Source organism: Grampus griseus, assembly GCF_964374135.1.
Source record: "Grampus griseus genome assembly, chromosome: 17".
NCBI lineage: Eukaryota > Metazoa > Chordata > Mammalia > Artiodactyla > Delphinidae > Grampus > Grampus griseus.
The window spans coordinates 894,375-920,152 of NC_139011.1; the positions used below are offsets into that span (position 1 = coordinate 894,375).

General features: G+C 50.2%; 1 protein-coding gene across 1 annotated transcript in view; it reads right to left on the reverse strand.

The window, feature by feature from the left end:
- Positions 1-27: 27 nt before the first annotated feature.
- IQANK1 (IQ motif and ankyrin repeat containing 1) overlaps positions 28-25,778 on the reverse strand; it is a gene marked incomplete at both ends in the record, with an annotated part of 30,908 nt that continues 5,157 nt past the window's right edge. Inside the window, 15 exon segments of the mRNA XM_082675302.1 lie at positions 28-295; positions 359-371; positions 374-492; positions 573-666; positions 758-866; positions 999-1,078; positions 1,168-1,249; positions 1,361-1,450; positions 13,338-13,463; positions 13,535-13,595; positions 13,597-13,700; positions 13,768-13,878; positions 13,880-13,948; positions 14,786-14,878; positions 14,882-14,919. Coding sequence (XP_082531428.1) covers positions 28-295; positions 359-371; positions 374-492; positions 573-666; positions 758-866; positions 999-1,078; positions 1,168-1,249; positions 1,361-1,450; positions 13,338-13,463; positions 13,535-13,595; positions 13,597-13,700; positions 13,768-13,878; positions 13,880-13,948; positions 14,786-14,878; positions 14,882-14,919 — 1,457 coding nt within the window.

A 25,778-nucleotide genomic window follows, 5' to 3' on the forward strand; every position in this document is an offset into this window, starting at 1 on the left:
GCACGCCCACATTCCTGATGCGCACGTTCACGGACCCGGCGCCCTGGGGCGCAGCGGCCACCGAACCTTGGTGACATAGAAGAGGTGGAAGTGCCCCAGGCGCGCCTCCTGGCACTGGCTGGGGCTGTACTCGGGCTCATCGGTCGGCCGCAGCAGCGACAGGAACCTCTCCCGCTCCAGCAGCCCGCGGCCCAGCAGCTCCTGCGCCAGGCCCGGCTGCACCGCCTCCAGCTGCCGCTGCGCCGCCAGGAACAGGTCCACTTCACGCAAGTCGGACACCCGCAGCTTCCCGAAGCTGCGGGGAGGGCGAGGGGTGGGGCGGGGAGGGCCGGGGCCTCCCGCCTTCCACCAGCCTCACCCGAGCGCCCCAGCAGCGCCAGCCTGATCTTCTCCGGCCTCAGGTGGTCTGGGTTCACGGCGTCCACATAGTTGGTGTCCTGGTAGCGCAGGAAGGTGGCCGCCTGGCCCGAAGGGTCGATGACAAGAGGCCACCTGGGAGTGGCCGCCAGGTCACCGCCGTCCGCCCGAAGCCTCGGCTCATCCTTCGCCCCTCGCCGGCCGGGACCAGTGACCTGCCATCAGCGCGGATGCGATCACCCACGTCCTTCAACAGCACGTCGTGGAGCTCAGTGACCTGACACTTCAGCCCGGGCGCCTCCTCCTCCCCTGTGGGGATGTAAGTGGGGGGCCAACCGGCGGCCTTGGCGCCCGATCCCCCTCCCCGGCCCCTCTGGCCCCCAGCCCGAGCCCCGCCCACCCTCCTGGGCCCGCCCCCCGCACTCCAGCCTGGCCAGGGCCAGCATCTCTTCCGCCTTTTGGGCCTCCAACCGGAGCCTGTCTACTTGGGCCTCCGCGTCCTTGACGGCCTGGAGGAGGGGCCCTACGCTCCGCTCAGGGCAAGGCCGGACCTCCACCCCTGCCTGCCGGGCTTAGCCGGGACCCCTAAGGAAGGGGCTGGGAGGGGGGCCGCCCCGCCCCGCCGAGGGGGAGTAGCCAACCTGCCGAGTGAGCTCAGCCATGCCCGCGCCCTCCGTTAACCCTTGTGCTTGTCGATCCTCGGGTTGAGCTCGCGCTAGGCCTGTGGGGGGGCGGGGCCAGCTGAAGCCCTCCGGACCAGGTTGGGGGCTCGCGGGGCGCCTCTCAGCACCCAGCTCTCTCTCCTCCCACCGGCTCCTTCCGGGGGGCTGGCTGCACACCTGTTGGTGACACTGGCTGCTCCTTGGGTAGCTGTTGCACTCTGAGGTTCATGCTGGGGTCGGGGGAGGCGGGTCAGAGAAGCTCCTGGCCGCCTCCCCCCACCCCAACCCCCCTCTTCAGCGCCACTTGAGCTCCGCCTCCCTGTGCTGCTTGGTTCCCTGGCCCGGCGCTGCCGCTGGGCCTCCATGTTCTGGAGAATATGGCTCAGGTCCCAGGACTGCAGCACGCTGACCACCACGTCCAGCGAGGCCACCTAGCGCCAGTGGTCAAAAGCTCAGGGTGTTCTGTGTTCTGCCCGACCTGGAGAGATGCTGTCGGACTCCCACTTCAGCGGAAAAGGCACCGACTCAGAAATGTGGCCCTCCCAGCTGGCCAGGGATGAGCCCCGAAGTGCTGACCATGATGCCCCCTAGGTCCTTGCAGTCCCCCTGCCAAGACCACACAGGCCTCCACCTTCCCCTCCTGCCCTCCTCCCTCCACACCCTGCCACCGGCCCCCCAGGCTCCCTGCTTGTGTCCACTGTATGCAGGTCCCTGGCTGCAGTTCCCCGCCGTCGCGGCCTCCCTACAGACACAGCCCTTGGGGCCACACATCCCAAGTCTTACCACTCCTGTTCCTCTGAAGTCCCCCCCGCCACCCCCCCCACCCCGGAGTGATAAAGGGGCCACAGAAAGCAGGGTTCTCAGAAGGGAGGGGTAGGGTTCTCCAATGTTTCACATCTTGACTGAGGAGGTTAATCCAGGAGTATTTCCTTTATCATTTAATCAAGCCACACAACTTTGATTTGTACAATGTTCAGTATGTGGTTTGTATTTTAGAAAGGAAAGTTCAAAGGTGTGTAAAATCAAGGATGAGAGAGGAATGGATGGATGGAGCAGATAAATGAATGGAAGAGTGAACACAGGAATGGGTCCATGAACTATTAACAAGGAACTGTGAATACCTACTTAAGAGTAACAGCTGCCATTTATTGAGCACTGTGCGCCAGGAATTGTGCTGAAGGATTCCACTCATTGTCTCATTCGTCTTTGAAATACAGGACCTGTTAGCCCCACTTATGAACGTACGGAAGCTGATACTTAACTAAGTTTAAAAACTTGCCGAAGGTTAGTTTGCAAGCAGAAGAAATGGAAAACTAAATGAGTGACCAGATAAAATAATAACGGGTGAATTTATGAGTGAGTTAATGAATGGACAAATAATGAGCAGATGAATAAGTTAATGAATGAATGAAATGATAAAAGAATGAAGGATTCTTGGATTGAATGAATGCATGAAAATCGAATTGATACATGAAAAATTAATAGATGAAGGGATTTAATGGATGAATAACTTAGATAAGTAGATGGTTGGTTGAGCAAATGGATAGATGAATTGATGGGTGAGTTCAATCATTGAACACAACTTTTGAGTGCCCTTCATGTGACAACCAAAGTGTATGACACTGGAGAATACAGCTGTGACGTGAACTAACATAGTCCCTGCTTTCTCGAAATTTTCTCTCAAGTAAACAGCACGAATGTGTGTATGAATGCACGATGAAGAGATGTGTGAATTAACAGTAGTTAAATAAATGAATACGTGAGGATGACTTAAGATGGTAGTAAGGCTAAAGTGGATACAGTAATGAGGGGATAGACTGGCAAGTTTATCAATAAATCATTCATAAATTAATGAGAAAATGTGTGAATTGATGAAACGGTAAGTCAGTACTGGGAAAAGAGATGGTATTCAATGGATAAACATGAAAACTGGTAGATGGGTAGATAATGATAAAGGGATGACGGACGGAGGGACAGATAATGATAAAGGGATGACGGACGGAGGGACAGATAATGATAAAGGGATGACGGACGGAGGGACAGATAATGATAAAGGGATGACGGACGGAGGGACAGATAATGATAAAGGGATGACGGACGGAGGGACAGATAATGATAAAGGGATGACGGACGGAGGGGCAGATAATGATAAAGGGATGACGGACGGAGGGGCAGATAATGATAAAGGGATGACGGACGGAGGGGCAGATAATGATAAAGGGATGACGGACGGAGGGGCAGATAATGATAAAGGGATGACGGACGGAGGGGCAGATAATGATAAAGGGATGACGGACGGAGGGGCAGATAATGATAAAGGGATGACGGACGGAGGGGCAGATAATGATAAAGGGATGACGGACGGAGGGGCAGATAATGATAAAGGGATGACGGACGGAGGGGCAGATAATGATAAAGGGATGACGGACGGAGGGGCAGATAATGATAAAGGGATGACGGACGGAGGGGCAGATAATGATAAAGGGATGACGGACGGAGGGGCAGATAATGATAAAGGGATGACGGACGGAGGGGCAGATAATGATAAAGGGATGACGGACGGAGGGGCAGATAATGATAAAGGGATGACGGACGGAGGGGCAGATAATGATAAAGGGATGACGGACGGAGGGGCAGATAATGATAAAGGGATGACGGACGGAGGGGCAGATAATGATAAAGGGATGACGGACGGAGGGGCAGATAATGATAAAGGGATGACGGACGGAGGGGCAGATAATGATAAAGGGATGACGGACGGAGGGGCAGATAATGATAAAGGGATGACGGACGGAGGGGCAGATAATGATAAAGGGATGACGGACGGAGGGGCAGATAATGATAAAGGGATGACGGACGGAGGGACAGATAATGATAAAGGGATGACGGACGGAGGGACAGATAATGATAAAGGGATGACGGACGGAGGGACAGATAATGATAAAGGGATGACGGACGGAGGGACAGATAATGATAAAGGGATGACGGACGGAGGGACAGATAATGATAAAGGGATGACGGACGGAGGGACAGATAATGATAAAGGGATGACGGACGGAGGGACAGATAATGATAAAGGGATGACGGACGGAGGGACAGATAATGATAAAGGGATGACGGACGGAGGGACAGATAATGATAAAGGGATGACGGACGGAGGGACAGATAATGATAAAGGGATGACGGACGGAGGGACAGATAATGATAAAGGGATGACGGACGGAGGGACAGATAATGATAAAGGGATGACGGACGGAGGGACAGATAATGATAAAGGGATGACGGACGGAGGGACAGATAATGATAAAGGGATGACGGACGGAGGGACAGATAATGATAAAGGGATGACGGACGGAGGGACAGATAATGATAAAGGGATGACGGACGGAGGGACAGATAATGATAAAGGGATGACGGACGGAGGGACAGATAATGATAAAGGGATGACGGACGGAGGGACAGATAATGATAAAGGGATGACGGACGGAGGGACAGATAATGATAAAGGGATGACGGACGGAGGGGCAGATAATGATAAAGGGATGACGGACGGAGGGGCAGATAATGATAAAGGGATGACGGACGGAGGGGCAGATAATGATAAAGGGATGACGGACGGAGGGGCAGATAATGATAAAGGGATGACGGACGGAGGGGCAGATAATGATAAAGGGATGACGGACGGAGGGGCAGATAATGATAAAGGGATGACGGACGGAGGGGCAGATAATGATAAAGGGATGACGGACGGAGGGGCAGATAATGATAAAGGGATGACGGACGGAGGGGCAGATAATGATAAAGGGATGACGGACGGAGGGGCAGATAATGATAAAGGGATGACGGACGGAGGGGCAGATAATGATAAAGGGATGACGGACGGAGGGGCAGATAATGATAAAGGGATGACGGACGGAGGGGCAGATAATGATAAAGGGATGACGGACGGAGGGGCAGATAATGATAAAGGGATGACGGACGGAGGGGCAGATAATGATAAAGGGATGACGGACGGAGGGGCAGATAATGATAAAGGGATGACGGACGGAGGGGCAGATAATGATAAAGGGATGACGGACGGAGGGGCAGATAATGATAAAGGGATGACGGACGGAGGGGCAGATAATGATAAAGGGATGACGGACGGAGGGGCAGATAATGATAAAGGGATGACGGACGGAGGGGCAGATAATGATAAAGGGATGACGGACGGAGGGGCAGATAATGATAAAGGGATGACGGACGGAGGGGCAGATAATGATAAAGGGATGACGGACGGAGGGGCAGATAATGATAAAGGGATGACGGACGGAGGGGCAGATAATGATAAAGGGATGACGGACGGAGGGGCAGATAATGATAAAGGGATGACGGACGGAGGGGCAGATAATGATAAAGGGATGACGGACGGAGGGGCAGATAATGATAAAGGGATGACGGACGGAGGGACAGATAATGATAAAGGGATGACGGACGGAGGGACAGATAATGATAAAGGGATGACGGACGGAGGGACAGATAATGATTGATAGTATTTAGCTCTTCTACATCATTACTGATTTTTCTGTCTACTTGTTTCACCAAGTATTGAGACAGGTATGTTGCAATCTGCTACTATAATTGTGGAGTTAGTTCTCCTTGTAGTTGTCAGTTTTTGCTTCATGTATTTGGAAGCTCTGTTAGTACCTGCAAAAACATTTAGGATTCTTATGTCCTCTTGATGAAATGATCCCTTTGTCCTTATGAAGTGATTCTTTTATTCTCAGTAATATTCTTTGTTCTGAAGTCTACTTTTTCAGATGTTAATATAGTCATTTCAGCTTCCTTATATTTAGTGTTATACTGGCATATTTGTTCTATCCTTTTAATTTTCACCTATCTGTATCTATTTTATGTTATTTTATTTTATTTTACTTTTTGGCCACACTGCACGGCATGTGGGATCTTAGTTCTCTGACCAGGGATCGAACCCGTGCCCCCTGAAGTGGAAGTGTGGAGTCTTAACAGCTGGACCGCCAGGGAAGTCCCATATTTTAAGTTTGTTTCTTATAGGCAGAATATAGTTGGATTTTTAAAAAATTTATCTTTATTTCTTTTGGCTGCGTTGGGTCTTAGTTGCAGCACGCAGGATCTTTCATTGAGGCATGTGGGATCTTTTTCGTTGTGGTGCATGGGCTCTTTGCTGCAGCACTCGGGCTTCCCTCTAGTTGTGGCCTGCAGGTTTTCTCTCTAGTTGTGGCACGCAAGCTCCAAGGTACATGGGCTCTGTAGTTTGCAGCACTGTGGGCTCTCTTGTTGAGGCGCGCAGGCCTAGTTGCCCTGCAGCCTGTGGGATCTTAGTTCCCCAACCAGGGATGGAACCTGCGTCCCCTGCATTGGAAGGTGGATTCTTTACCACTGGACCACCGAGGAAGTCCCTATAGTTGGATTTTTTAAATCTGAATGACAATCTCTGCCTTTTAATTGTGGTGTTTAGACCATCTACATTTAATGAGATTATTGATATAGTTGAGTTAAAAATTACCCTTTGCTACTGTTTTCTACTGGTTCCATCTGTTCTTTTATTTATTTATTTATTTATTTATTTATTTATTTATTTATTTATTGGGCGGTGCCGGGTCTTAGTTGCAGCACGTGGGATCTTCGTTGCCACGTCCGGGATCTCTGTTGTGGCATGCAGGATCTTTAGTTGCAGCACGTGGGATCTTTAGTTGTAGCATGCAGGATCTTTAGTTGTGGTATGTGGGATCTCTTAGCTGTGGCATGCAGGATCTAGTTCCCTGACCACGGATCAAACTGGGGCCCCCTGCACTGGGAGCGTGGAATCTTAACCACTGGACCACCAGGGAAGTCCCTGTTCTTTATTTTCCTTTTCTTCTTTTTTTGCCTCCTTTCTTTTTGCCTCCTTTTTGCCTCCTTTCTGATATTTTTTAGAATTCCATCGTGTCTCCTTTATTATCTTACTAACTATAACTTGATATTTAGTGCTTACTTCAGGGTTTACAGCATATATACACCTACAACTTATTACGATCTACTTTCAGAAGATACTGTACCACTTCACATACAGTATAAGAACCTTCCACAGTATATTTCCATTTCCCCTGCCAACCTTTATTTTTGTCACACATTGGAGCCAAACAACTATAATTTGTACAGTTTTTAGTATGTGTATCTACATGTGTTATAAAATCCCATGACATATTGCCATTATTTTTGTTTCTTCAATTACCTTTTCAATAAATTTAAGTACTAAGGCCCTATCTCGTACATTTACCTAGGTAGTTACCCTTTCTAGTGGTCCTCACGTCTTTGAGTGGATCCATATTCACAGCTGGCATCCCTTCCCTTCTATTGGTAGGGCTTCCATTAACATTTCTCATAGTGTGAGTCTGCTGGTGATTGATTCTTTCAGCTTTTGTATGTCTGGAAAGGTATGTCTTTATTTTGCCTTCAGTTATGAACGATATATGCACTGGGTATAGAACTCAAGGTTGACAAGACTTTTTTCCCCCTTCAGTACCATTAAAGATGCTCTCCACGGTCTCCTCACTTGCATTGTTTCCAGCAGGAAATCTGCCATAGTCCTTATCTTTGTTCTTCTGTCTGTAACATGTCTTTTTTTCCTCTGGCTGCTCTTATGATTTTCTCTTTATCACTGGCTCGGAGAAATTTTATCAAATTGTGCTTTAGCCTGATTTTCCTTCCTGCTTCTTGTTGAAATTTGGTGTTTGTTGAGTTTTAGGAATGTGGTTTATACTTTTCATCAAATTTGGAAACCTTAAGGTTATTATTTCTTCAAATATATATATTTTTTTGTTTCCTTTTTTTTTAAAATAAATTTATTTATTTTCAGCTGCATTGGGTCTTCGTTGTGGTGCGCGGGCTTCTCATTGCGGTGGCTTTTGCTGCGGAGCACGGGCTCTATGCGCACAGGCTTCAGGAGTTGCGGTGCACGGGCTCAGTAGTTGTGGTTCACGGGCTCTAGGGCACAGGCTCAGTAGTTGTGGCACACAGGCTTGGTTGTTCCGTGGCATGTGGGATCTTCCCGGACCAGAGCTCGAACCCATATCCCCTGCATTGGCAGGCGGATTCTTAACCACAGCACCACCAGGGAATTCCATCCTTTCTTTCTTCTCTCCTTTGGAGACTCCAATTACATATATATGAGGCCTCTTGAAACTGTCCCACAGCTCGTTGATCCTCTTTTCGTTTGGAGGAATTCCTTTTTCTCTGTGTGGTTTTATTTGGAGTAGTTTCTATTGTTAAGCCTTCAAATTCACTAATCTTTACCTCTGTTGTGTCTAATCTGACATTAATCCCATCCATAGATTTTTGTTTGTTTTTCATCTCAGACACTGTCATTTTTACCTCTAGAATTTGTTTGTTATACCTTCCGTGTCTCTATTCAATTTTTCAAGCATCTGGAATATAGTTATAACAGCGGTTTAAATGTCTTTTATGCTAATTCTAATATCCCCATCCGTTCTGGGTTTGTCTTGATTAGTTGAGCTTCTCATTATGGTCATATCTCTATGCATCTTTGTATGTCTGGTAATATTTAATTGGATGCCAGACAGTGTACATTTTGCCTTGTTAGGAGCTGTATATTTTGTATCTCTATATGTATTCTTGAAATTTGTTTTGGGATACAGTTATATTACTTGGAAAGTTTTATCCTTTGGGTCTTGCTTTAAGATTGGTGAGGCTGTACCAGAGCGGCATTTACTCTAGGACTAATTATTCCTCTGAGGCAAGATCCTTCTAAGTGCCCTACCCAGTGCCACATGGATTGTGAGGTCTCCTGCTTGGGCTGGTGGGAAAAGGCTAGGCACTGCTTCCTTCCCTCCTGACAGATGGCTCTGTCCCCAACCTTGAGACATTCCGTCACACACATGAGCCATTGAGTACTCACCTGAATCCCCAAAGGGGTCCCTACACACCTCTGGAATGCTCTTTATCTTTTTTTTAAATTTATTTTATTGGAGTATAGTTGATTTACAATGTTGTGTTAGTTTCAGGTGTATAGCAAAGTACATCAGTTATACATATAACCACTCTTTTCTAGATTCTTTTTCCATATAGTCCATTACAGAGTGTTGAGTAGAGTTCCCTGTGCTATACGGCGGGTCCTTATTAGTTATCTATTTTATATATAGTAGTGTGTATATGTCCATCCCAATCTCCCACTTTATCCCTCCCCCCATTTCCCCGCTGGTAACCATAAGTTTGTTGTATACATCTGTGACTCTATTTCTGTTTTGTAAATAAGTTCATTTGTACTATTGTTTTAGATTCCACATATAAGCGATATCATATATTTGTCTTTCTCTGTCTGACTTACTTCACTCAGTGTGACAATCTCTAGTTGCATCCGTATTGCTGCAAATGGCGTTATTTCTGAAACGCTGTTTCCCTTTGCAGCTCTCTTCTCTCTGGCCCTTCCAGTCTGACTGCCTTGGAATCCCTGGACTCTGAACCCTGTCTCCTTAACTCAGGGAATTGACCAGGCTTTGCCTGGATACCCCGCTCCTGCACCACAGCCTGGAAGTGCTCTCAAGGTGGTTAGCTGGGCAATCAAAGAGCTCACGTAGTTTATTTCCAGCCTCCTGGGGATCACCGATTATTCCCTGATGCCCAGTGTCTTGAAAACCATTGTTTCATATTTTCTGTCTGGGTTTCCTTGTCGTATTTCAGGTGGAAGGATAAATCAGGTTGCATTTACTCCATCCTAGAAGCAGAAATCTCTGTTCATTTTTTTTCCACCTTCTTTCTGTGTTTCATTTTGGGTAATTTCTATGTCTTCTAAATAACTAATTTTTCTTTCAATGTCTAATCAGCCATTAATCACATCCAGTGTGTTTTTCACCTCCAACATTGCAGTTTTCAGAAGTTTAGGAGTATGTACATAAAAATAGAGACAGATGGATGTGGAGGTGTGCTGTGTGAGATACAGCTGTAAGTTTAATGCCCTTGTCCACTTATGCTGCGTCATTTCTGAGTCAGCGTTGATTGATTTTGTTCTTCACTATGGGTTATATTTTCCTGTTTCCTTGCATGACTGGTAACTTTATTAAACTTTTATTTGCAAACAATTACAGACTTACAGGAATTTGCATGTACCCTTAACAAGTTTTCCCCAGTGATGGTATCTTATACAACTATAGTGCAATATACAAAGCAGGATATGGACACAGTACAATCCACAGACCCCCACCTACTTTGTTTCAACAGTTTCACATGTATCCCTTTGTACGCCTACAGTTACATGCAGTTTTATCATACGTGTAGGTTTGTGTACCCACCACCAGTCAGGATGCGACCTGTCCCATCACCACAACGCTCCTCTGTGTCACCACTTCTAGTCACATCACCTCTGTCCCCTTTCCTTCCCTGCCCCTATTCCCACCCCGCAAAGCACTGATCTGGCCTCCGTCTCCATAATTTCGTCATTTTGAAAATGTTATGTGAATGGAATGACAGTATGTAACCCTGTGAGATGCGCTCTTTTTTCACTTGGCAAAAGGCCCTTGAGACCCGTGCAGGTGTTGCTCTATCACTAGTTCCTTCCTTCTCACAGCTGAGGAGTGTTCTGAGGTGTGGACTGGCCTGAGTTGGCTTAACCTTTCACCTACTGAAGAACATCTAGGTTGCGTCCAGTTTGGGGCTGTTACAAGTAAAGCTGCTGTGAACATGCATGTGCACACTTCTGTGTGGACACAGTCCTCATTTTACTGGAATAGAATGCCCAGCAGCGTGTGCTGAGTCCCACGGGAAATGTATGTTCAGTTTCTTAAGACACACCCACTGTGTTCCAGGGCAGCTGCCCCGCTTTACGTTCCCACGAGCACTGGGTGAGATCCGGCTTCTCTGCACCCTGCGCCCCCGCTGGTTCCCGTTTCAGCCCCTTTGCGTTCCCACGAGCACTGGGTGAGATCCGGCTTCTCTGCGCCCTGTGCCCCCGCTGGTTCCCGTTTCAGCCCCTTTGCGTTCCCACGAGCACTGGGTGAGATCCGGCTTCTCTGCGCCCTGTGCCCCCGCTGGTTCCCGTTTCAGCCCCTTTGCGTTCCCACGAGCACTGGGTGAGATCCGGCTTCTCTGCGCCCTGTGCCCCCGCTGGTTCCCGTTTCAGCCCCTTTGCGTTCCCACGAGCACTGGGTGAGATCCGGCTTCTCTGCGCCCTGTGCCCCCGCTGGTTCCCGTTTCAGCCCCTTTGCGTTCCCACGAGCACTGGGTGAGATCCGGCTTCTCTGCGCCCTGTGCCCCCGCTGGTTCCCGTTTCAGCCCCTTTGCGTTCCCACGAGCACTGGGTGAGATCCGGCTTCTCTGCGCCCTGTGCCCCCGCTGGTTCCCGTTTCAGCATTTCTTCCAGGTGCGACGGAGTTGGACAGCTTGTGTTTATTGGCATCATTATATCCTCTTCAGTGAAATTTCCCTCCATGCCCTTTGCTCACTTTATAACTAGATCATACCACTTACCATTGAGGTGTTGTTTTTTTTTTTGCGGTACACGGGCCTCTTACTGCTGTGGCCTCTCCCGTTGCGGAGCACAGGCTCCGGACGCGCAGGCTCAGCGGCCATGGCTCACGGGCCCAGCCGCTCCGCGGCATGTGGGATCTTCCCGGACCGGGGCACGAACCCGTGTCCCCTGCATCGGCAGGCGGACTCTCAACCACTGCGCCACCAGGGAAGCCCACCATTGAGTTTTGAGAGTTGTTTGTACGTTATAAATGTGGGTCCTCTGTCAGATACGTGGTCTGCAAGGATTTTCTCCCTCTCTGTGGCTTGTCTTTTCATCCTGTTAACAGGGGCTTCAGCAGAGCAAAAGTTTTACATTTTTAGGAAGTTCAATTTGTTGGGTTTTTTCTTTCTTTTATCGATTGATTGTGCTTTTTGTCTAAGAACACTTTACCAAGCCATAGGTCCCAAAGATTTTCTCCTGTGTTATTCTGAAGGTTTTACAGTTTACATTTAAATACTAATCCATTTTGAGTTCATTTTATATAGGGTTTGAGGTTTAGGTGAAGGTTCATTCCTTTGCTTGTGGACGTCCAATTGCTCCAGCACCAGACTGTCCCTCCTGCAGCCAGTGGCCTCCCCTGCTCCACAGGGTACTGCTCGTCTCAGTGCCCCCTGCCCCACCCTCAGGCACCGGCGGGCTGGACATCCTCCTCAGCACCCCTCGGAAGGCCGCCTGCATGCTTCTCCAGCCTTCATGCCCTGTGCCCACCGCCCGGGCCTGCCCCAACATGGCCCGCGGAGAGGTGGGCCTCCCTGTGCCCCTCCTCGCTCCAGCCCCTCTGAGGCCATGGCCAGGCCCTTCGGTCCTCCTAGCCTCACATTTTGCTCCTTTGAGGAGGAAGCAGGAGGAGTTTGAAGCCAGAGGCTCTGCTGGTCTTTTCAAGCTTGGCTTGTTGCTTATTAAAAAGGAGAAGCCAAGAAGAGCAGAGGGGATGCCTTCCAGGACAAGGGGGAGCCTGGAGCAGCACCCTGAGGAGGCAGCGGGGGGTGAAGGTGGCGCCCAGGACACGGGGTCCCCAGGTGGCAAAGGCCCTGGCACCCCACGGGTGGAAGCAGGGGCTCAGCAGCAGACCCGGGCCAGTCCCACATTTTCCAGCCAACACCTCAGCTCTACAGACTGGGGTGGAAGGACACACGGCTGAGATGGGCGAGGGCCTGAGATTCCAGTCAGACTCATTTGAAGAAATTAAGGCCGTGGCATTAGGTGATCTGGCTTCACGGCTGCTCCCACAGGCCCTGGGTCAGCCTCATCTGACCTGGCCTCCTGGGCCGGGGAGAAGTCCAGGCGCCCGTGTCCCCAGCCTGGCCCAGGGCCTGTGAAAAGGCCCCTTGACATCGTTCCCGGGCGCCACGAAGGAGGTGCCAGGCTGAACTGCCTTGGGCAGGGTCATGGCTCCAAGCCCTAGGGCTCAATTTTCTCAGAGACGTGGAAATTCTGAGTGAGGGGCCAGGTGGGTGGTCCTAGCGCTGCCCTCAGTGCCCCAGAGCTCCCGCGCTGGCTCCCGAGGAGCCAGTCTGTTTCTCCACCTCCCATGGTAACACTGCTTCCAAGGTGGGCTGAGGGCCCAGGGACGTGAGTAGAACCCCGGCCACAGGAGGCCCCAAGAAACCGGGAGCTGTGGTCTTGATCGCGCGTGCCCGGTAAGGCTCATAGCGAGTACTTTGGGAGAGGAAGGGCCTGCAAAGGTTCTGGGTCCTGGAAGGTTCAGGACCAGCCGGGGCGGGGCCCCCAGGCTCCTGACAGCTTTGCGGGTGGGGGAGCAAGCGCACCGGGGCCTTCTGCCCACGCCCGCGCACCTGCTCGGGGGTGCGTCCGTCGTCCGCACACACCCGGGGGTCAGCTACGAGCTTCACAAGCACCTCCACGGCTTCCAGGTGGCCCCCGAAGGCCGCTCGGTACAGCGGCGTCCGGCCGAAGGCGCCCTGCTGTACGCGCTCACTGAGCACGGCCCGCCCGGACGAGGCGCGGCCCCCAGTCCTCGCCCGGCGCCCACCTTGATGTTGCGACTGGCGCCCTGCTCGGCTAGCAGCTGGATGGCCAGGGACTGCCCGCCCGCCGTCGCTGTCCTCGAAGTCCACGAGGGCCAGGCGCCGCTGCAGCCGCCGCGCCGCCCGCGCCGCGTCGCAGCTCACGCCCTCGCGGTTCAGCAGCGCGTCCACCTGCGCCGGGCGGCGGTCAGCGACGCCGCGAGCTCAGGGCCCGCCGCCCCGCCGCCCCGCCGCCCACCTCCCCCAGGACCGCCTGGATTTCGCCCAGGTTCCCGTCGAAGGCCGCCTCCAGCAGGCCCGCCTCCAGCAGGCGCGCCTCCAGCAGGCGCGCCCCGCGCTGCCGCTCCTCCTGCCGCCGCCGCTTCTTCCCACTGCCGCCGGACCGCCTCTGGCTCCCGCCGCAACAGGGCCACGAAGGCCTGCGGGCAGCCCAGTGCGGTCACCGCCCCAGCCCTGGGCCCCCAACCCTGGGTCCGGGCCCCGGAGCCCGGCAGTTTCCGCCCCCGAGCCCTCCTTCCCCGCCGCCAGCCCTGCGTCCCCCCGCCCTAACCCTGCGTCCCCGCCCCCAGCCCTGCATCCCCGCCCCCAAACCTGCAGTTTCCGCCCCCAAGCCCTGCGTCCCCGCCCCCAGCCCTGCGTCCCCGCCCCCAGCCCTGCGTCCCCAACAGCGCTGCGTCTCCCCGCCCTAGCCCTGCGTCCCCCACAGCCCTGCGTCCCCCCGCCCTAACCCTGCGTCCCCGCCCCCAGCCCTGCGTCCCCGCCCCCAAACCTGCAGTTTCCGCCCCCAAGCCCTCCTTCCCCGCCCCCAGCCCTGCGTCCCCCACAGCGCTGCGTCTCCCCGCCCTAACCCTGCGTCCCCGCCCCCAGCCCTGCGTCCCCGCCCCCAAACCTGCAGTTTCCGCCCCCGAGCCCTCCTTCCCCGTCCCCAGCCCTGAGTCCCCGCCCGCAACCCTGCAGTTGCCGCTCCCGAGCCCTCCTTCCCCGCCCCCAGCCCTGCGTCCCCCACAGCGCTGCGTCCCCCCGCCCTAGCCCTGCGTCCCCGCCCCCAGCCCTGCGTCCCCCACAGCGCTGCGTCCCCCCGCCCTAGCCCTGCGTTCCCGCCCCCAGCTCTGCGTCCCCGCCCAAAGCCCTGCAGTTCCCGCCCCCGAGCCCTGCAGTTTCCGCCCCGAGCCCTCCTTCCTCGCCCCCAGCCCCGCGTCCCCGCCTCCAGCCCTGCAGTCATGCCCCGCTCCGACACCCAACCCCGTAGACCTCACCTGCCTCTGCAGCTTCTCCATCAGCTCCAGGTAGTCCTGGTGGTCCTGCTCACGGCAGGCCTGCTCCTTGCTCGCCAGGAGCTTCCGGAAGGCTCACTGGATGGTGGTGGCTGCTTGGTCCGCCGCGGTTGGCCCTGCTAGTGGGGAGAGGGCTACGGATCACAGTGCTCCGCTCCACGCTGCGGTCCACGCGGCTGCAGGACCAACACCAGGTGTGCCCGAGCTCCAGGTTAACAAGGCGAGCGGAGCAAGCGCACTCCCTCCTGACCTGACGAAAGGATCAAAAATGTTCTAAAATCCACAAACATAACTAAACCAGAGTAATCCACCGGCTGGGCTGAAGTGGGGGTGTCTCAACCCATAAGCCCACTGGAACTCAGAATAGGGAGCCCAAGGCCCCTGAGAGCTGTGATCCGCTGGCGGCACACTCTGCATCGCCCCAGCAGCGCCCTTGGCTACAGGGAGGGTCTGAACGCCTGCCCTAGGAGAGACGTCCACACCCACCTGCCACTCTCTGCCCATGTGATGAGGCGACCAGTTAGCCTCTCTGGGCCTCAGTGTCCCTTTCCTAAAATGGGGTGATGGTAGCTACACCCCACAGGGCTTTCCAACAGTCCAATAATAGAACACTGTGAGTCCTGAAAGTAACTGCTCAACCTATGTTTCCATAATTGAGACTCCAAGCAGAGGAGAGCCAGACCCAGGGGCCATGCTCACTGTGAAAGAACTGCAGGTGAGAAGGTGCGGACATGCCACAGGGAAGGGATGAGACGGCTTTCAGAAGACGCTGGAAGAAAACAAGCAGAAAAGCCAGCTCTCCAAAAGCACCGCAAGCTAGGGAGGAACTTAATAAAAACAGAAATCCAATAAAACAAGGGATCAAAGACAAGATGGGAAAAACAGAATGAGGAGGTAAAAGAGTCATCACAGAAAAGAAGACAAATGGAAAACAATAGTCAGCTCTGCAGACCAACAGCTAACACAGGACCAGATGAAAACAGAGCCGATGTGGTGCAGAGTGGAGCTCGGGGCAGGAGAGAAGGGTTTGGGAGGGTCACGGTGAATGCTAGCAAGGGGGCGGAAACCGGAAGGAGGAGACACAGAAGATGACAATAAAACGTGACAATAATTAGTGTCTCTAGAATGCGGATACTAGTGATGGGGAAAGTATTTAGAGATAAAATACAAAAAAAATTTCCTGAAATGAATCTTAAGACAAAAGGGACAAAGAATATACCAGGAAACAAAAAAACTGGCAGGTTGTTTTTAAGGTTGCTGACTCTTAAAAAAAAAAAATGTCATTGGGATTTCCCTGGTGGTCCAGTAGTTAAGACTCCGTGCTCCCAATGCAGGGGGCCCGGGTTCGATCCCTGGTCGTGGGACTATATCCGGCATGCCACAACTAAGAAGCCGCTTGCCACAACTAAAAAAGATCCCACATGCGGAAACGAAGATCTCACTTGCAGCAATGAAGATCCCGCGTGCTGCAGCTAAGACCCGGCACAGCCAAATAAATAAATAAATATTTTATATATATATATATATATATAAAGTTACTCGAGGACCCAAGCAGAAAAGAAATCAAACTACGCTCTCCTAGGACTTATTATTTTTTTAAAATAAATAAATTTATTTATTTATTTGCTGTGTGGGGTCTTCCTCCCTGCGCGCGGGCTTTCTCTAGTTGTGGTGAGTGGGGGCTACTCTTCGTTGTGGCGCGCGGGCTTCTCATTGTGGTGGCTTCTCTTATTGTGGAGCACGGACTCTAGGCATGCGGGCTTCAGTAGTTGTGGCACACAGGCTCAGTAGTTGTGGCTCACGGGCTCTAGAGCGCAGGCTCAGTAGTTGTGGCTCACGGGCTCTAGAGCGCAGGCTCAGTAGTTGTGGTGCACAGGCTTAGTTGCTCCGTGGCACGTGGGATCTTCCTGGACCAGGGCTGGAACCTGTGTCCCCTGCATTGGCAGGTGGATTCTTAACCACTGCACCACCAGGGAAGTCCCTCTCCTAGGACTTTTTATAGCAGCATCAAATGTAGAAGTCAATGAATCAGTATTCACAGAATTCCAAAGGGAAAAGAGTAGCTCCAGAAGCTCCTGCACGTGGTTCTGCTTCTGCCATGTCAGTGAAGGAGGTTAGGACCAGTCTTCCCAATGACAGCAACAGAAGAGACGGACAGAATGAACATGCTGTGAAACGTGTCTGAAGGCACTGCAAAGACGAAGGAGGTGAGCTCAGGGCAGGAGAGCGCAGGAGTGGCCCCAGACCAGCAGACAGGCTTCCCCTGGCAGCAGCCACGAGCACCAGAATCACAGCACCAGGGGGAGGGCAGGGGCACAATGTGAGCAGGGCTTCTGCAGGTCTCAGCAACAAGGGGACAAAATCTGTATTCCAGAGCACCGGGTAAGGGCTTAGGGTTGCCAGGTTTAGCTAATAAAAATACAGAACATAATCCTGAGGACATACAGTAAGAAAGGATTTATTGTTTATCTGAAATTCAAATTTAAATGAGTGTCCTGTATTTTATCTGGCAATTCTATTGAGTAAGAATCCTGAAGAACTCCATCCTTTGGGAAATAAAGCAACGCGCGTGGGAACGGAATCCTCAGCTTCAAATCACTCAACCCCCGGACTAGATTAAGGTAATCTGAGTTGCCTCTAGCCTTGGTGCCTACCGGAAACTAAATAAGTCTCCTCTGGAGGAAGATGTCATTGTCCAGCACATTTTTAATAGGCAATGTACAGCAACCAAAACATATCAGGCTAATGAGGAACGAAGATATGAGTGAAAAACAAGAAAAATGATGAACAATAAAAACAGACCCAGATGCAGCCAATGATGGAGTTCTTGGACATAGACTTTAAAATAATTATGAGTGATATATTCAAGGAATTAAAAGATAAGACTGAAAAGTTTGGGCAGAGAATGGGAAACAATAATAAAGAACCAAATGGAAATTCTAGAATGTAAAAATACAAAACATAAATTGAGAGCTCAATGGCTAAGTTTAACAGCATAATAGACATAGCTGGAAATAGAATTAGTAACCTGGAATACAGTACAAATGAAAATATTTGGATTAAAGACAGAGAGACAAAAGGAAAGGTCTGACGCTGATGTCGTGGGAGTTGCAGGCATGAGGGAAGGAGAGGATGGTAGCAGCGTTCAAAGAGAATTTTTCAAAACAAACAAGAGATCAAGTCAGAGCTTTGATACGCATGAAGAATCCCAAGCAGGATGAGTACAAAAACAAGCAAGTGCACACAAACACCAGAGCACACCGTAGTATAATTGCCAAAACCTAATGAAATGAGAACAATCTTCTTTACCCCTTCAAAGGGGTAAAAAAACAGTTTTTAATGCAAAATAAACACACCTTTGGACAAACAGAACTTTAGGAGGGTTCAGTAGCAGCAGACCAACAATGAAGAGAAAGACAAAAGAGAAAGAAAAAAGGCAGAAGAGACAAAGCCAAATGGGACATGGAGGTGCAGGTAGGGAGGGTGCATTGGAAAGAATACACATAAGAGCTGTGCAAGGGCTTCCCTGGTGGCGCAGTGGTTGAGAGTCTGCCTGCCGATGCAGGGGACACAGGTTCGTGCCCCGGTCCGGGAAGATCCCACATGCTGTGGAGCAGCTAGGCCTCTGATCCATGGCCGCTGAGCCTGCATGTCCGGAGCCTGTGCTCCACAACAGGAGAGGCCACAACAGTGAGAGGCCCGTGTACCGCAAAAAAAAAAAAAAAGAGTTGTGCAAAACAGTAGCACCAACATCACAGATATATAACAGCTAAAACACACACAAAATAATAGCATATGTTTTGGAAGAGGGTAAGTGTAGTTAAAAGGGCTAAGATTCTTGCATTGTCAGAAAAGTAGAGTGTTATAGTAGACTTGAGAATTCGAAGATATATTGTAAACTCTAGGGCAACTACTAAAGATTAGTAAGAGAACGTTGTGGCAGACACACGCTAAGATGATGCCCTGTGGCTTATGCCTGTGTGAGCCCTCTCCTTGAGTGTGGGTAGAATCTGTGAAGTAGCCTTAATCAGGCAAAGGTGACAGGCTGTCACTCCCATGGTTACGTTACATTGTGGAAGATTCCATCTTAGCAGACTGACTCTCCTGCTGGCCTTAAAGAAGCAAATGGCTGTGTTGAGAGCTGGCTGCAGAGGGGCCATGTTATGGGGAGCTGTGGGCGGCCTCCAGGACTGGAGAGCACCTCCAGCCAATGGCCAGAGAGAAGCCAGGACTCGGTGCTCCAAGGAGACAGATACTGCCAACAACCCAAATGAATCTGGAGGTGGAGTCTTCCCCACTCAAGCCTCCAGTGAGACCACAGACCCAGCTGACACCTCAGCTGCAGCCTGTGAGGTCCTGAGGGGCATCAGGTGGGTCACCCTTAGATGCCCAACCCACGGAAACGGTGAGATAGTAAATATGGGTTGTTTTAAGGTGCTAAGTTTGTGGTAATTTGTTATGCAGCACAGAAAATACAAATTTATACCTAACTGCTAAGAGTAGAAAAAATTGGAATAATAAAACATTTTTACAGATTAAAAGAAGGCCAAGAAGGAGAGTAAAAAGGGACACCAAGTAAATTGAAAATTATGAAGTAAACACTAAGATGAGATTTAAACACACATATGTGATTGATTACATTACATGTATTGGGTTGGCCAAAAAGTTCGTTCTGGTTAAATATCTGCAAAGCAATCCGCATGCTGCACCACATCAACAGATTGAAGAATAAAGGTCATATGCTCATCTCAATAATGCAGAAAAAGCTTTTGACTAGATTCAACATACATTTATGACAAAAACTCTCCACAAAGTGGGTATAGAGGGAAGATACCTCGACATAATAAAGGCCATATATGATAAGCCCACATCATACTCAATGGTGAAAAATTGAAAGTGTTTCCTCTAAGATCAGGATGAAGACAAGGATGCCCACTGTCACCACTTCTATTCAACACAGTTTTGGAAGTCCCAGCCACAGTAATCAGATAAGAAAAAGAAACAAACAGAATCTAAATTGGAAAGAAAGAACTGTCACTATTTGCAGATGACATGGTAATGTATGACTTTAGGATAGAAAATCCTAAAGATGCCACTAGAAAACTACTAGAGCTCATCATTGAATTTGGTAAAGTTGCAGGATATGAACTCAATATACAGAAATCCGTTGCATTTCTATACACTAACAATGAACTACTGGAAAAAGAAATTAAGGAAACACTCCCATCTACCATTGCATCAAAAAGAATAAAATACCTAGGAATAAACCTACTAAGGAATTAAAAGAACTGTACTAGGAAAACTATAAGACACTGATAAAAAAAAAATTGAAGATGACACAAACAGATGGAAAGATATACTGTGTTCCTGAACTGGAAGAACTGATATTCTTAAAATGACCATACTACCCAAAGCAATCTGTAGATTCAATGCAATGCCTATCAAAATACCATGGACATTTTTCACCAAACTAGAACAAATAATTTTAAAATTTGTGTGGAAGCACAAAAGACCCCAAATAGCCAAAGCAATCTTGAGAAAGAAGAACAAAATTGGAGGAATCACACTCCCTGACTTCAGACTATATTACAAAGCTACAGTAATCAAAACAGTATGGTACTGATACAAAAACAGAAGTGGAGATCAATGGAACAGGATAGGAAGCCCAGAAATAAACCCATGCACCTGCAGTTAATTAATCTATGACAAAGGAGGCAAGACTATACAATGGAGACAAGACAGTTTCTTTAATAAGTGGTGTGGGAAAACTGGGCAGCTACATGTAAAACAATGAAATTAGAACATTCTCTAACACCATCTACAAAAATAAACTCAAATGGATTAAAGACCTAAATGTAAGACTGGATACCATAAAACTCCTAGAGGAAAACATAAGCAGAACACTCTTTGACATAAATCACAGCAATATCTTTTTTGAATCTGTCTCCTAAAGCAAAGGAAATAAAAGCAAAAATAAATAAATGGGACCTAATTAGACTTAGAAGCTTTTGCACAGCAAAGGAAATCATCAACAAAACGAAAAGACAGCTTACAGAATGGGAGAAAGTATTTGCTAATGATATGACCAATAAGGGGTTAATAACCAAAATATAATAAACAGGTCATACAACATCAAAAAAATTTTTTAATGGGCAGAGAACCTGAATAGACATTTTTCCAAAGAAGATATACAGATAGCCAAGAGGCACATGAAAAGATGCACAACATTGTTAATCATCCGAGAAATGCAAATTAAAACCACAATGAGATATCACCTCACACCTGTCAGAATGTCTATCATCAAAAAGACCACAAATAGGGGCTTCCCTGGTGGCGCAGTGGTTGAGAGTCCGCCTGCCGATGCAGGGGACACAGGTTCGCGCCCCGGTCCGGGAAGATCCCACATGCTGTGGAGCAGCTAGGCCTCTGAGCCATGGCCACTGAGCCTGCGCGTCCGGAGCCTGTGCTCCGCAACAGGAGAGGCCACAGCAGTGAGAGGCCCGTGTACCGCAAAAAAAAAAAAAGATAAAAAAAGAAATGAATATAGCAAAACAGAAACAGATGAACAGATATAGAGAACTAGCGGTTACCAGTGGGGAGAGGGAAGGGGGAGGAACAAGATAGGAGTAGGGAATTAAGAGGTGCAGACTACTGTGTATAAAATAAATCAGCTACAAGGCTATATTGTACAGCACGGGGAATGCGGTCAACGTTTTATTACTGTGAATGTTTTATGGGGCTTCCCTGGTGGCGCAGAGGTTAAGAATCCGCCTGCCAATGCAGGGGACACGGGTTCCAGCCCTGGTCCAAGAAGATCCCACATGCCGCGGAGCGACTAAGCCCATGCGCCCTCTGGAGAGGCCCACATAACAAGACCGAAAGCCAGCAAGAAACTGAGTCCCTCATCCAAGGTCCCCAAGGGAGCAAACCCTTCCCCAGTCGAGCCCCGAGGTGAGACTACAGCCACAGCCAACGCCTGGTAGCAGCCTGTGAGACACTGAACAGAGGGCCCCACTGAGCTGTACCTGGATTCCTGACCCACAGAGACCACGCGGTAACACAACAGCCACTAAATCTGTGATCTGTGAAGCAGCGCTAGGTAACTGACACTGGTGCTCCCCCAGCCGAAGGACTCGCCAGGAGCCAGCAGGCAGAGCAGAAGCGGCTTCTCTCGCTGTTACGTCCAATGACCCACCGAAGGTATTTTTGTTTCCTCTCTGCATGACTCTGAGGTCTGCTGGTTGAGAAGTCTTAGTTCCCAGGATAGGAACACTTCCACCAGGTGACATGAGGATGGTTTGAATTGAACACTGAGACCTCTGCCTGACCACTAAATTAGCGGACAAAGAAGGGAGTCACTGCGCTGACTGGGGTAATAGGTTATGACTACGCAGGAAGGTCAGTTCACTGCCCCTCACGCGGGTAAGGAGGACTGTCTGGAACCCAAGGTATTCCCTGGGGAGCCTGTTACTCACACATCTGATAGGAGACGTCAATGCAAAACTAAAGCAACTGAAAACAAACAACAAACAAATAAGCACCGATGACCATTCAAATCCTTCAGGTAAAGAACCCAGACCAGCAGGTGTCCTAGCTGAGGGCAAAGGGCACGTGGAATGGGCAGTGGAGGGAGGGAGCCCATGGTCAGTTACGGAGACGAGAACAGCAGTGGCTGTGTCTGTTTCTTCCTTGTTTGTTCCATGTATTTGTATATATTGACTAATTTCCTTTTCCACTCTGTTTTATTCTCCTATATTTTATGTCAGGTTTGTTGGTGTTGGTAAGCTTTACAATTCTGTATTTAAGTTTCAGGAAATCCAGGTTCCAGGTGAGACGTGAATGAATTTAAGGCGCAGTTAATATCACCCAGGGATGTAGAGGCCCCCGGGACATGGTCTCACTGTCTTTCCAAAAAGTGAAAACAATCTTCATCCACACCCAGGACGGCTGCACCGTCAGGCAGAAGCACACGCTGCCGTGTGGAAGCTCCCACGCGTGGGAAGGGCGTGTGTGCGGGTCACAGCCCAGGCCGAGAGCGCCGGTCAGCGCGCCTTCCCGCTGAGCATCAAGCCCACCCTTCCATGGTCCGCTTTGTGCTGCTGGGGCCGCAGCAAACCACGCAGCTCCTGTGCCAGCAGGGGGCACGCGAGGGGACCTGCAGGCAGGAGGCAGCAGAGGGGGCTCCGCTCTTCTGTGTCCTTGACGCTCTCGTGCTGCCCCGGCAGCGGCCACACTCGCCAGCACGAGCTGCTGGTTCCGCACCAGAAAACGTCTCCCGCCCCTTTGCCAGAGGAGAGCGGTCTTTCTGAGCCACGAGGACCTCGCCTGAAGTCCCTAGGTCCCCCTTTGCTGCACCCAGGCCAGCAGTCAGAGTCAGGGCTCACAGCAGATGGAGCGGGGAACTGCAGGTCGGCTCCAGGAAGAGGCGGACTACTTCCGAACAACGTTGGTTTCTTTGTTCTCACAGGAAATGGCTAATGTTAGCCTTGAAGCCTCCACCTGACTAGGACCCCTGGGAAGGCTCAGAGGGCACCCCTTCATCAAAACAATGAAAAAACACACCCGTGAGCTCAGTGGTGGCTCTCCTCTGGAGGCTGGGCTGGTACTGGGGAGGCCAGATTCATCGCCCTAACATCAATGCGGTGACGGGATACCAGCACAGAAGACGCTAAGCAGCAGCGCTTAACTCTCGGAGGTGAGATGGTATCGCGATAGGCAGCAGGCAGGGCGGCGGTCAGGAGCCGTGACCCGGGGCGAGATGCAGGGCAGTCTACGGGATATTGCTCAGTTTGTGTAGTCAGAGAAACAGCAGGCTCTGCCGCCAGAAATCTGACATCAGCCACTACTGTCTAGTTCCCAGACATAAGTCAAGGTCAAAGATTCACAGCTCCTAGACTGAAGAAGATGCCAGATGCCCCTGGAGAAGAACCGTGCGATGCCTCTAGAAGCGCTCTCCCAATGATGGCTATTCTCCCAACCTTACCTGGAGGGGTCAGTGGCCTCTGCCAGCGTTCACTGTGCACTGGGAGGCTGGGATTGACATATATACACTATTGATACTATGTATAAAATAAATAACTAATGGGGCTTCCCTGGTGGTGCAGTGGTTGGGAGTCCGCCTGCCGATGCAGGGGACGCGGGTTCGTGCCCCGGTCCGGGAAGATCCCACATGCCGCGGAGCGGCTGGGCCCGTGAGCCATGGCCGCCGGGCCTGTGCGTCCAGAGCCTGTGCTCCACAACAGGAGAGGCCACAACAGTGAGAGGCCCGCGTACCGCAAAAAAAAAAAAAAAAGACAACTAATGAAAACCTGCTGTATGGCACAGCGAACTCTACTCGGTGCTCTGTGGTGACCTAAATGGGAAGGAAGTCCAAAAAAGAGGGGACGTATGTACTTGTAGAGCCGATTCACTTTGCTGTACAGTAGGAACTGACACAACGGTGTAAAGCAACTGCACGCCAATAAAAATTAAAAAAATGTCCATTAGAAGTATTAAAGAACAAATAAAAATAGTAAGGAATTCCTGGGACAACATCTAGAATAAGGCAGAACCCAAAGAGATAAGCCCAACATTCAAAGTTGCTTAATCCTAAGGGCATTTGCCAAGTATCAAGCAAAAGCTATAAATCCAAAAAAAAGAAAAAGAAACAATTGATAAGTGGGACTTCATTAAAATTAAAAATTTCGGGACTTCCCTGGTGGAGCAATGGTTAAGAATCCACCTGCCAATGCAGGGGACAAGGGTTCAAGCCCTGGTCTGGGAAGATCCCACATGCCAAGGAGCAACTAAGCCTGTGCACCACAGCTACTGAGCCTGCGCTCTAGAGCCCGCGAGCCACAACTACTGAAGCCTGTGTGCTGCAACTACTGAACCCACGCGCCTAGAGCCCGTGCTCCGCAACAAGAGAAGCCACCGCAATGAGAAACCCGCACACCACAGCGAAGAGTAGCCCCCACTTGCTGCAACTAGAGAAAGCCCACGTGCAGCAACAAAGATCCAACGCAGCCAATAAATATTTTAAAAAAATTAAAAATTTCTGCTCTGCGAAAGACAGACTGGGAGAAAACATTTGCAAAAGATACAAATGATAAAGGACTGTTATTTGAAATATACAAAGAACTCTTAAAGCCCAACAGGAAGAAACCTGATTTTAAAATGGGGCCAAGCACCTGAACAGACGCCTCACCAGAGAACATATACCGACGGCACGTAAGCATATGACAGCTGCTCTGTGTCATCTGTCATCAGGGAAATGCAAATTAAAACAACAGCGAGGGACCACTCCGCACCTACTGCAGACACTTAGGACGCCAGACGCGGGCGAGGGTGTGGAGCAGCAGGAACTGCCTCCGCTGCTGGTGGGGACGCAGGACGGCGCAGCCACCTTGGGAGACAGGAGGTTTCTTATAAAACTGAATATACTCTAAAGATTCGGCAGTTGTGCTCCTTGGTATTTACCGAAAGGAGTGGAAATTTTATGTTCACATCAAATCCTGTCCGCAGATGTTTACAGCAGCTTTATTCACAGTTGGAGGCAAAACTTGGAGGCAACCAAGATGTCCTGCAGTAGGTGAACAGAGAAATAAACCGTGGTCCATCCAGGCAGTGGAATGTTATTTAGCACTAAAAAGAAATGAGCTATCAAGACACAAAAAGACATGGAGGAACCTTAAATGCAGATTACTAAGTGAAAGAAGCCAATTTGAGAAGGCTATAATACTGTATGATTCCAACAATTTCACATTCTGGAAAAGGCAAAACTATGGAAACAATAAAAAGATTGGTGGCTGTGAGGGACTGAAGGGGGTAGGAGGAAGAGACAGAACACGGCGGAATTTTAGGGCAGTGAAAATACTCTGTACGATACCACAGTGATGGACACATGTCATACATTTGTGCAAATCCATAAAATGCACGACACCGAGATCCCTAATGCAGACTGTGGACTTCAGGTGATTACGGTGTCTGTGTAGGC